Below are 12,988 nucleotides of genomic sequence, written 5' to 3'. Positions count from 1 at the left end.
GTTCTCACCTACATCGTCCAAATAGGGCGACTCGGGAACTCAACTCCTACCCCGGGCAGCTCACCTCTCCCCTTATGCCCAGGGGAGAGGTTTCAAGCCGTTTGACAGCTGATACTGGCTGTCAAACCGGCTTTTACGCAAAACAGGCGGGAGGCAGCAATCAGCTGCGACCAGCGAAGGCGCCTGCCACCGGAAGCCCTTTTTTTTGAATTTTTATACCAAGAATTGAAATTCTGTTTTAGGACATGTCACTTAATAATGTTTGTACCCCAATTTAGGTAGTAATGCACAATAATGTTTTCTCCAAAGATAAATATGGGCATTGATAAGAATATAAGTAATTATATAATTAAATAGAGTCAGCTTAAAAATTTTCATCACTTGCATACTGTTTCATGGAATGTGAAAACTTGGCAAAAGACAACAATCTGAACAACAACAAATCAAATCAACCTTTATTGTCAAAGTACAACATGTGTACAATGAGATTGGCTAAGCCTCCCTTCATGCACCCCCCCGACACAATTCACAGTGACAACAAACACACAATCTTATTACACCACGTGAATTTATTGCACAACGCACCGACCCCGCAAGTCTATCATGCATGGGGTTATTTACCATTCAGGAGTCTGGCAGCCCGTGGGTAGAAACTGTTCTTCAGCCTATTGATGTGGCTGGCTATGTTTCTATATCTCCTGCCCGATGGTAGGAGAGTAAAGAAGTGCTGACCAGGGTGTGAGTTGTCCCTGAGGATTTTCCTCACTCTTCTAAGGCCCTAGCGATGTTGTCTAGTGGTGTCAGGGGACAGCCCACAATGTTTTGTGCTGTGCTCATCACCCTCTGTAATGTCTTTCTATCCGCAGCTGTCAAGCCAGCATACCACACCATAATGCAATGTGAGGGGACACTTTCTATAGTGGACCGGTAAAAGAAGGTCATCAGTCGTTGCCATTTACATTTGATCCAGAATGGAATCTCTATTCCAGAAAATGTTACAGTAAATTAACCCTCCTCCTACTTAGTAGCGCTTATCAAAATAAAAAATTCCCTGTCCTGATCTGATAATTAAGTAGAAAACGATCCTGATAATTAAGTGAAGGAGAATATATAAAAAGCCAAATATATAAAAAGTCCATATATCTTTATCTTGCAGTTATCCCTTCCACCCAAACTCACCATATTCTTTTGTGGTAGAACATAACCCTCCCATCCCATGACTTGATACCCTATATATGTTACTTTCCTATCCCTAGAAATTCATCCACTTTTGTATGTTTAAGTTCATCTATGTGATTAATGGGTAGTGTGTCAACAGTGCCTCAATCCCGTATAACAACCTGACATCAGATCCATTCAGTTGACTTATAAACAATTATGTTGGGGTCTTCATGTGGATGGACTGTCACTCCTAGCATCCCTACCCGTTGGAATGCTGAACTAAACCTACATGAGTTTAACAATATTAAAGAGCCACAGGTCCTCCATTGCTAAGCCATGCAGTCTGGCGGTGGTGGACTTCAAGGTTTTTTTTTTCAGGGATATAAATCAGCCAAGTATTTAGATTTTAGCATCAAGGTACCATCTTAAAAATCCAACCTCTCTATGATTTTAAGTGTACAGTGAATATACTGGTGTTTTGGCCGATATTTAAGATAATAGTACCATTCCACTGAAAACAATCTCAAAAATATTGTCCTCCACTTTATGCCCTTTACCATGAGCCTCTATCAAAATTCAGTTTTTCTACCAACTTTATATTTGGGTCTGTGCTGGCTTCAAGAAAAGGTAGTGAGGAAATAATCATAATTAGCTGAACTAACCCATTGCATTATGGTTCAACAGAATTACATGTTATTTTTCTTCAAACCACCGCTCAGTTTGTTGTGCTCTATCTCAAAGCACTGTGCAGACCAGGAGATTGCAGTATAACTGTCATGTAATTTAAAGACAGAAGGGCTTTGTTAACTAGTTGGACAGCTAATGTTTGTTTTTTTGTTTTTTAATTTGCCTGGATTTGAATCACCAAATGATGATGATTATAATTATATCCTCTTTTTGTACAATTCAAGGAGTGTACAAAAGCGGGTACCAGTTTCCCCAACAACAACAAATTTGTGGGTTGGGCTGAGGAAGAGTGACTGGACGAGAGTCACCCAACTGGCCTTCATACCTAAGGGAGGACTGGAACTCACAGTCTCCTGGTTTCTAATCCAGTACCTAACCACTGTACTACACTGGCCTTCTAGCTTAGTTCGCTTGCCAATGTAGTTTTTCATGAGTTATGATAATCAGAATAAAGAGTGGTGGGAAATTTAATATAACTAAAATAACAGGAAACTTTATTCATTATTCTGTAGATTTTAGACTTTGGCTTAGCCCGGCAAACTGACGATGAAATGACAGGCTATGTAGCAACCCGATGGTACAGAGCCCCAGAAATCATGTTAAACTGGATGCATTATAATCAGACAGGTAAATTAAATATTCTTTCTTATCGATTTGTACTATGATATATGTATAGTAAGCTCTTGGATTGTACAGAGTCTCTTGACTTGTGTATTTATGTCTTGGCAGTTGATATTTGGTCAGTTGGATGCATCATGGCAGAGCTACTGAAGGGGAAGGCTCTTTTTCCAGGAAATGACTGTATCCTTCCTACAACCCCACCCAACCCACTCCCCACCCCAACCCACAGATACACACCCATGATAGCAGGCTGCAGATCTTGCTTTGCACTGAAAGCTTTTAAGACAATATTAGTCATTAAGCAAAATTGCTATAGCAGACATGTAGCAAATAGCTAAAGTGACTGTTTTTCACAGCTGGTAATAGCCATAAAGGCTCAGAACATAATGTGTCCTCAAGCTGCAGTAGGCCGACTAAATTTTGTTCTTGTATGTCTCATTTAACTAATGACCAGCAAACAAGCACAGCTTACAACAGCCAGTAGTTTGTGAGTTGATGTTGAAGGCCAAAGCTGCTGAGAAATTCATAATTTGTTTGGTAAGCGTGAAAGCCAGCTGCTAATGGTAGCTCTTATAGGAAGCTACCCTTGAAGCAATTTAAGGAACTGAGCATAACAGTTTGTGATATGATGTAATAGTTTTTAAATAACAAGACCTGGTGATTTTTACACTCCCCACCCCAATTTCTAGATTGCAGGGATTTTAGAGACTGGTGATACAAGATAATGCTGATTCAAAAGCCTGAATAGAAAATATTTTCATTCACTATGAAAGGAAAATAGGATCTTTATATAACATTGGAAAACATGGTTCCTTTCAATGGCCAACATAAGATATTCCCTTGGTTTGGGCCATTATACCATCTCATTTTAGAAAAGAAAGAGATATAATTGTTCTGTGTGAAGAATAATAGTGTTCAATTATGTTTTAAGCCACGGGTGTCAAACTCGCCATGTCACGTGACGTGTTGTAACGTATCGCAACTTTTTTTTTTGCATTGCCAGAGCTGGGGTGGGCACAACTGGCCTGTGGGCCGGCAGTTTGACACCCCTGTTTTAAGCTCTTTCAAGCAAATAATAGCCTGATTGAAAACTGCCCAACTTAAGATAATGAGTAATGGTGAAATGCCTTCTGGTGACTTAGGAATTTGATGTTTCTGCTTATCTCTTTAATTTAACTGGATTTCTAAGGGCTCTTTAGTGTCATCTCAGTGGGTACTATTATAATTGTGCCTTGTCTTTGTCCAATATAATTTTATTCCCACCTAATCTAAACTATAATTGGCTTGTTTTTGTTGGTTAATATGATATGTGAATCTACCCATTGTAGCTTTATCATATGTAGGAACCATCTGTGGCTTGATCAGCAACCATGGTTTTAAAAACTTTTTATTTATGATCCAGGCCAATTTGGTGATAGAAGTGTCCATCTCTGAATATCAATTTTCCCATTCTCCTTTCTGTTTCAGATAACAGAACAAAAGAACTGTATGTGCATTTGGCAGTTTATATGTGCATAAAACTCCTTTGCTATCTTTCCTATCTTTCTTGTAGTTTTCTTAAACCATTACAGATATTGACCAGCTGAAACGAATAATGGAAGTAGTTGGTACACCTAGTTCTGAACTTCTCAAGAAAATATCATCAGAGCACGTAAGTATGATTTATTCATAGCATCATAATTAATTCTTCATTTAATCTGTTACACGACTGACACTGATTTCCTGATAATGTTTTTTTCAGTTGCATGTTTTTATCAAGTTAATTTTCAAATATGAGTGATCTTATTTTTCCCCCAAAAAATCCAACCTCTAAAGAATTGGTGTTTTTAACATGACCCCATTGTGGGTTTCTGGGTATCAAACAACTAATAAAAACATTTGATTTCTAGTTAACATAATTAACCAATTGCTGAAGAAAATATTTATAGAGGAGCACCCTTAGGGCAGTGCCATCCTTCAGGAAGATAACAATTTCCACAGGAAGTCTATATTCTTTTTTTTAAATGTTCACCACATTATATGGATCTTGTTTTTTTATTATATGAATCTCTGTTTACTTGAAATATATAAATTTAAAGCATATTTAAATAAAGTTTTATTTAAAGAAAAATGTTTGTTGGCAAAGGTTAGTTGATATATTTCTTGTGGTCATTTCCCTTTAATGTACTGTCATTTGTAACAAAATATGGTGATTTCAAGGTTAGAAATAATGTCTCTTGGCAGACCAAAGCGTTTCACTATTTACATCTATTGTTTCACTTGCATAGAAATCTAATCTATTTGCTTATATTATTGGCCTATATTGACTTCTAACTTGCTAGAAGATAACTGTTGAAGAGCAGACCTCTTGCCTAATATTAGGCTACACTGAATGTCTTGTGCTTTGCTTATTATCACATCTCTTTCCATCAGAATTCTGCCAAACATTTCCTAACACATACCCCCCAAAAAATCTCTATAGTTTTTTGCATGCAAGAGCGAATGGCATCTGATCTTTCTAGTCCTGCAAAGTCTCCTTTGACCTTTATACTGAAAATAAGACCTACCCTGATTTTTGGAGATGGGCCTAATATAAGCCCTACCCCCAAAATAAGCTCTAGTTAGCACCTCGCCCACTCCACCCCACCTTGCTACCGCAATGGGGCAGGAGAGCACGTGTCGCACCGCTGCTGCCATGACAAGGCAAGGCAGGTGGGGGAGGAGCTGCCCCATATGCCCTGCACCTGCTTACTTCAGGGTCTCCCAGCCAGGCCATTCCTTGCTTGCCGACCTTTCTTTCACTCCCCTCCCAAGCTGGACTGCCATGCTATGGAGGATGGGCAAGGTAGGCCCAGTCCCCCTCTGCCGTTTCGGAGATAGGTGGGAGTGACAGCAGAAGGGACTGCTGTCGCTCTGTGCCGTTGGAGGGGCTTTCTTTGCGCTTCGCCCCACAGATCACCTGCCCGTGGCAGCCGCCACCTCTTTCATCAACTCTCCTGTGGCTTGCAACATGACCGGATGGCGCTAGCCTCCCCTGCTGCCTCCCTCTGCCAGATCTCCATCGCCACCACTGGAGAGAATGGAGAATGGGGAGGGGAGCAGGTCCGCACAGCGATGCAGAGCAGAGAAGAGCACTTGCCCTGCATCGCCCCACGTCTCCCTTCTCCGTTCTGGAAATGGCAGCCCCGTTTTCTGCAGCTTCTCCTCCTGGTGCCTCTATACAGTTTGGTGCACAACCGCCCAGCTCCTCTCTCTTCCCGAAAGCATTTCTTCACCAACCTGCTTTCCAGTTCTGACGCATTTCTTTCCTGTTGCAGGAAAACCAAATTTGTAGGACTAAAAAAAGTTCAGTCAGACCTTCCAAGGTGGCAGGGAAGGCTTGTGCCGCCCGGTCACAGCGCAAGCCACAGGAAAGTTGGCGGAGGAGAAGGAGGCAGCTACTGCCGCCGGGCAAGTGATCTATGGGGCGAAGCGCGAAGAAAGCCCTTCCAGTGGCGCACAGCGGAACAGAGCCTTTCACTGTTACTCCCCTCCTGGCTCCAAAACAGCGGAGGGGGACCGGGCCTACTCCACCCATCCTCTGTAGCATGGCAATCCGGGAGGGAAGTGAAAAGGAAGATCGTGCGGGGCACATGGGGCAGCTCCACCCCCCTCCCCCACCTGCTTCACCTCGTGATGGCAGTGGCACCGAGCAAGGAATGGCCTGGCTGGGGGGGGGGGCTGAAGTAAGCGGGTGCGGGGCACGTGGGGCAGCTCCACCCCCTCCTGCCGCAAGCAGCCACAGAAGAAGTGAGCCGGCAGCCACACGGGCTGCTGCTAGATGGGGTTGTTGGTGCCACCGCCATGAGGCAAGGCAGGTGTCACGAAAAATATAAGACATCGCCCGAAAATAAAACCTAATGCTTCTTTTGGAGGCAAAAATAATATAAGACTGGGTCATACTTTTGGGGAAACATGGTAGTGGTGGTCCCTATTAGATGATAGTGACAGTGTACAACTTGTGTGGATCTTATTGAAGTAGTAAATTATGGCATCTTTTCTGTAATCATATCTGTCTTTGCTTTTTTTTACAGGTGTATATAATTAAGGAGATTAGTAATCTCAGGAATTTTATTCTATCTACTTAAAATCTACATTGAGCAGCAAGATAAATGAAAAGAATGATGAAAACTACTTTCATCTTCTGCTTCTCATTCTGCTATATAATTTGTAAACTTTATAAATCTTTGGGGACATTTGATTATAATTGAGTGCAGTCACAAGTCATATTTTTAAGGATGAACCTTTTACTCTCAAACTTCTAATTTATGCATGTTTATGCAATTTCATGTTTGCAGGCTAGAAAATATATAGAATCTCTACCATACATGCCTCAACAGGATCTGAAAGTAGTATTTCGTGGAGCAAATCCATTAGGTAAATACTTAATCTTCAGATATCTTCCATTTAATACTAAGACTGGTTATAAAAATTGCATTGGGTACAGACAAATGCCAAATGAATTGGTCCTTCAGTGCTATTTTATTTATAAACCCCTAAGCATTATATCATTTTAATTACATTGATTTCTGTGAAGTGGATTATGATGCCTCTGATATCTTTGAGAAAAAATAAATAGATAAGTAGATAAGAAGGCATAGGAATAAAAATCATGGTAATAATTTACAAATTATTATTTTGTAAATAGTTAATGATTCCTTTATGTCAAGGTTCCCAAACATCTTGAAGTGTAGGAACTTTTGGAATTTTGAGAGCATATTGTGGATGTACTCACAAAACAGGGAGTCTGCAAGGGTCTTGTCCATTCACAAAATAAACACTGGGTTATGTAGTTAATGAAATATCTGCAAGCAAATAAGCAGAGCAAGCAAACAGCAGGCAGAATGCCAAGGATCCAAGGATTCATCCCTGAGCTACATATATTCTCTTCTATTGAAAATAAATTGTTAATTTATAATTTATATCTCAAGTATTACTAGCTGAGATTAAGTTGGAAACTTTGGCAGTGGAATCGAAAAAAATCTAGACTTTCTTATTAGTTAATATAAAATTAATCAGCTGCTTTATACTAGTTCAATTTCTGATACCTAGCTGTGGATCTTCTTGAGAAGATGCTCATCCTGGACAGTGACAAAAGAATAACAGCCTCAGAAGCACTTGCACATTCTTATTTTGCTCAGTATCATGATCCTGAGGATGAACCGGAAGCAGAGATGTATGATGAATCAATAGAAAATAAAGAAAGGGTTATAGATGAATGGAAAGGTAAGAAAGTATTTTCTTTGCGGCGTAAAATGTTATGAATGCTTAAAACACAACCCTTGTTAAGTATCACAAAGATAAATTTACAGAAAGTGAGTGCAGACTTAGTCAGAGCCTAAGTAGCAGAGGTGAAGAATCAAATATGAACCAAGGATTAAATTATCCCAGAATCCCCATTTCTTACTCTTACGTTATTTTAGACACACATTTCTATCACACATGTTTTATGGATAGCTTAATTAGATTTTTTTTGCAGAAGCTCAGGGAAATATACATAGCATACTATCCTTCTGTTTTGTTCCCATAATAAGACCTCAGTAGGTTGGACTAACTAGCTCAAAATCACAAAATGAGCTTCAATGAATGAGGGTGGGCTAGAACTTGAGTCTTCTGAGTTCCAGGTCAACACATTAACAACTTTACTAGATTGCCTTTCATATATATTTATTTTAAGATATAATTTGGATGTTAAGTATTTGAGTTAAAAGAAATCTTGAGTGCCAGGTTGCAAATACTGTTTCAGCTAGGACTACTATAACTGGGCTGCAAAACTCAAGACAAGAACTTGATGATAGCCTAGAACAGACATGTCAAACACAAGGCCCGGGGGCCGGCTGTGGCCCACGAAGTGGTTTCATGTGGCCCTCGAAGCCATCCTGGAAATAGTGAGGGAATGGCCCTCACTGCCTTGGCCCTGGCCCAGGCCGGCCGGGAGCCAATGTACAATTTTGTGGTGGCCATCTATGCTGAAATGCATTCAGTCTTAGCTCCACAAGGACATCTAGAAACAGTGAGGAACCAGCTCCTGCTGTGTTGGCCCCGCCCCCTGGGTGCATGCTGGAGAGGTGTCACCCTTTGTGAGGAATGAAGAAATGGACCATGCCTTGGCACTTGCCCCAGTCCCACCCCCTTCTGTCAGAGACCCTCAGATCTGTCCCACTCCTGCCCAGGCCCCCACAGGCACCCTTGACACAAACGATGTAGAGCTAGCCATGCCCACCAGTAGGCCACACCCACTCCATCCACGCCCACCCGACCCCCCGAGGGCAACTGCAATGCTGATGCAGCCCTCAATGAAATTGAGTTTGACACCCCTGGCCTAGAATATCTAGTATCTGATAATTCTCTGTATGTCCTTGGTGCCATCTAGTATTCATGTGGATGCTCATTGCTAAGATATGGTATAATAGCTTTAACCCCTACATTCTCTTGATTTGCTGTTGGAATAACTTTTAGATAAATACATAAAGGACCCCCCCCCCCTTTATACCAGCATGTGCCATTTAGTCATGGTTTAGCGCTGGGAACTACTAATGCACACTATGTCTATAGTAATTTCCCACTGAATTTTCATCAAAACTGTTTCAAGAGCATATAAATAAAGGAAATTACTTAGTTTCATAACCTCTGGTGTGTCTTTATCAAGCTTCAGGAAATACTTTCCAGTAATGTTTTCCTTCCTTTAAAAATGCAGGAAAATGCTAGAACTCTGTGAGAAATTCTTGTTTTATGAATTGGTGGATATGGTAACAAATGGATACTAGGCTGTTCAGTTTTTTTCATTAATCTTAAGCACATTTACTGAGTGCATCATTAAACACACATGCTTTCAGGCTTCTAAATGCTGAAAAATTGAGTGTCCATGAAGTCTCACGTGGAACTTTTCTTTCAAGAATTTTCTAGGGGGTATTTCTTTATCAACTTATAAGATGCCAAACTTTAAAAAGTAAGGCGTTATTGCTATTTTTAAGCCTCTATGATTCCATTTTGTTTGTTTATTTATCTGGACTAAAGCCTTAGACCAGTGATTGCAAACCTTTTAGAGATCGCGTGCCCAAACTGCAACCCAAAACCCATTTATTTATCACCGGGTGCTAGGTGGGCGTGGCCCACTGGGTGGGTGTGGCTATGGTGGTCATGGCAGACTGGGTGGTGTGGCCAAGGTGGGTGTGGTCACCTCGATGTTGCTCGTGGGGAGGGATGCCTGTGGGAGACAGGCAGGGTTGGGGGAGATCCAGGGGTCTCTGGCAGGTGGGGTGGTGGGCAGGAGGCTCGTCCTGTGGGGTGAGGCGAGGCGAGGCAGGGTGGAGGTGCCATTGTTGCAGGGCAAGGTGAGGCAGGGGCTAGGGCAGCTGCTGCCTGACACCATCAGCCCTCGCACACAGAGGCCAGCAAGCGCATGGGGGCCGACAGTGTCCGTCAGCAGCCACAGCCTGCTGGCCCCTCAACCGGCGCACTCTGGGGCTCCGCAGCCCACCGCCAGCAGTTCAGAGAAGCTGCCTCTGAGCTGGCCGGCCGGCCGACTGACAGCTGAGGAGGTAATGCAGTGGGTCGTGCCTGAGAAAAGGAGAGCATGTGAGCCAGGAGGGACAGGGTGGGGGGGGAGAAAAACCAGCCGTGTTGGGATGCATCCGGCTACATAAGACCTCGGCAAGTTAGTGGGCGGCTGGTTGAAGAAGGACGGTTGCCATCCCTGGGGCATGGCACGCGTGCCCACAGAGGGCTCTGAGTGCCGCCTCTGGCACGCGTGCCATAGGTTCGCCACCACTGCCTTAGACAAAGAAACAGTGATATCTCCTAAGGTCATTCGTTTTGCTGATATTTGAATTTCCAGCAGTGGGATCCAGTATATGTCCTACTGAACATGTGCAGTTGTACCAGGTCTGTGGTTGTCAGGCTGGTGTAAAACTTCAAGTCACCCTTGATTAGGCAGTTTCAGTATGTATGTATGTATGTATGTATGTATGTATGTATGTATGTATGTATGTATGTATGTATATATGTATATGTGTTTTCAAAATTTGGATTGCTAACAAAGCTATATTGGGATAGTTATTTCGAACTTTATTTAGTTCTCATCAGCCAGACATACCCTTCTGAGTTTCGAACCTGGGCTGTCTGCATGTTAAGCAGATGTGTTAACCCCTAGGCCACAGGCTCTTTCTCGCTTTGTTAGCTACAAGAGACAGGGGAAGAGGATGAATGCTTTTTCTTTAGTGCACTAAAGAAAAAGCATTCATATGTATATGTATATTTAATCCCAAGTCAAGATGTCTACGATAATTCAGTGCTATTCCAGAGTTACCCTGACTAATGACAATACAGTGGAAAACAAACTAATATAGTAGAGTGGATAGTACACAGATAGTTTCTTTACATTAAGTCAGCCTCCCCTTTGCAACAATTCTCATAATCAGCAGACTATCAAATAATGTTTTTGAAAAGCAAGGTAGAAGTCACTAATTATACATCCTTCAGTCCTAGCTGCATCATAGTGTGTCCAGACAAACAGGGCTTGGAGAGATTAATTCCAGATCAGCACATTCATGTAGAATTAAATTCTCAATAATGGACGTTTTTCTAGCTATTCAAAAGCAGGTTTTTTGGTCCATATGCACCGTCACTAAGACATTTTTGGATGGGCAGTTAAATGAAAGGGAGGCCAGACACCAACCTAACATCCTTCCCCTAACTTTCAAGTTGCAGCCTTCCAATGTATTTCCTGCAGATTTCATGTATTTCTAGTCATTGAAATACTTTTATGTGAAAGCAACTGTGTGTTCATAAACTTATATGACAGTATGGTAGTTAGCAGAATCTGTTTAGAAAATAATAAATCTGAGGCTGTTAAGTAAATTAAGCCAAATGTTTGTACTATTGCAAGAACTAAGCATTTCTCATATAATCTTTTCAAGTTTGTTGATTTTGTTTATGGTTTTCACATCCTACAACTTTTCAACTGCTAATATGTCATATTAAAATATTTCACATTATTTTCTCTCTTATCTTTCCTCTTTTTTTAAAGAACTAACATATGAAGAAGTGATCAGCTTTAAACCACCTGACTTGAAGATGGATAGCCTTGAAATTGAACAATAAATCCAGACTCCTCTTTTTTGCTATGCTTTACTATGAAGACTATAAAACATCTAGCATTGCAATTCAATTTCCTATATGACAAGCATATATTTTACTATCCAAAGATCTTGGAAAAGCTACAAAAATGCAAGCAAAACAGTCTGAAGAAACATATATTGGGGAGGGGATTGTCTTGTACTACGAATGTACATTAAGTACTGCTTCATTCTGAAAAATTATGCACTGAAGTTTTCTTTTTAAATTTTGTCTTCTCTGCATGTCCCCAGTGTGACGCCAAAAATGTGTTTTTTTAAAAAAGAGATTATTTTCTCAAATTGTATAGTTAATGCATGAATATATGTGGAGACAAATAGAAATCCATAGAAGCAATTCCTTATTTTTAAGAATTAGGATGTTTTTCTTCTTTTTAATTTCTAGTTAGTGACATTAGGAAAAGGAGCCAGTGTTGTAAATTAGACATACAGTAAAATATACTTGTAATTTTACTTGTAACAGTTTCAAGAACATAAGTGATCAACAATTACAAATCAGTCAGATTTATTGTTTCCTTATAGTATTAAAGTTTGTCATTGTTTCTCCTGTAGTTGTAGAAAAAGTGCAGGGCACAAGTTTTATTGGGAATTTTGCACTACAGTACAGAGGTCCACAGCATGAGGTCTGGAGGAATAAGAGTTTATCTTACATACTTGAGCTCTTTTGAAGATCAAGCTCTCTGCTAACACAATTTTTCCTGTAATTTTGCAGTGCCTCTCTTTCCATCTTCTTGTCAATAAACTGCTTCCTTTTCTAAATTCCTATAGCCTTTGTTTGACAGCTGCATTTTAATCTACCGAATGTGGAATACTATGAATGGACTGAAAGAAAAGAAAGTTTGGAGAAATATATTTTCATCAAAATATGTTGAATATACCAAGTGAGCAGTCTAGCACATGATACTAGCAAAGCATGGTTACATCCAAATTGCAGGACTATGGACATAAAAAACAAAATGGTTCAAAAGAAGATGTCTCCTGCTAATAACCTTGTGAAGTGGGATCCAATATTTAATTTGCTTTCTCCATTCACCCTCCTTTTATAAGATTTAAGATCTTCAGATTCTTTCTCAGCTCTCTTGCTTTATCTGTGAAAATAAGACTGGAAATATCTGATTGCTACGAATAGCTTCTTGGAGATCCCTATTGAACAGATTACAGGGAGAAAAAACTATCGAAATCCAGATTTTTGATGAAAAGAATGTCCACTGATTATCCTAAAGATACTTATAGGAAAAGGGAATATTAATAAATAATTCCCATCTCCCTATCCCAGTATTTTGTTTTCCAAGCTTAAAGTAGCAAGTATAATGTAGGCAACTGTTGCTTTGATGTAAACAGAACAATGATAAAACCCGCTCTGTTGA

The 12,988-nt window shown here is 40.6% G+C and overlaps 1 protein-coding gene across 1 annotated transcript in view; it reads left to right on the top strand.

Annotated features, from left to right (window-relative positions):
* MAPK11 (mitogen-activated protein kinase 11) overlaps positions 1-12,376 on the top strand; it is a 43,152-nt gene extending 30,776 nt beyond the window's left edge. The window contains exons 7-12 of the mRNA XM_015814676.1: positions 2,361-2,475; positions 2,578-2,649; positions 4,041-4,120; positions 6,786-6,864; positions 7,540-7,713; positions 11,516-12,376. Of these exons, the coding sequence (XP_015670162.1) occupies positions 2,361-2,475; positions 2,578-2,649; positions 4,041-4,120; positions 6,786-6,864; positions 7,540-7,713; positions 11,516-11,589 (594 nt within the window). The 3' untranslated portion in view covers positions 11,590-12,376. The remainder of the gene's footprint in view (positions 1-2,360; positions 2,476-2,577; positions 2,650-4,040; positions 4,121-6,785; positions 6,865-7,539; positions 7,714-11,515) is intronic.
* The last annotated feature ends 612 nt before the right edge of the window (positions 12,377-12,988 follow it).

This window comes from Protobothrops mucrosquamatus, unplaced genomic scaffold (assembly GCF_001527695.2).
Source record: "Protobothrops mucrosquamatus isolate PMUCROS unplaced genomic scaffold, P.Mucros_1.0 scaffold275, whole genome shotgun sequence".
Taxonomy (NCBI): Eukaryota; Metazoa; Chordata; class Lepidosauria; order Squamata; family Viperidae; genus Protobothrops; species Protobothrops mucrosquamatus.
Note: the sequence above shows the minus strand (reverse complement) of the source record. Positions and strands in the feature narration are given on the sequence as shown.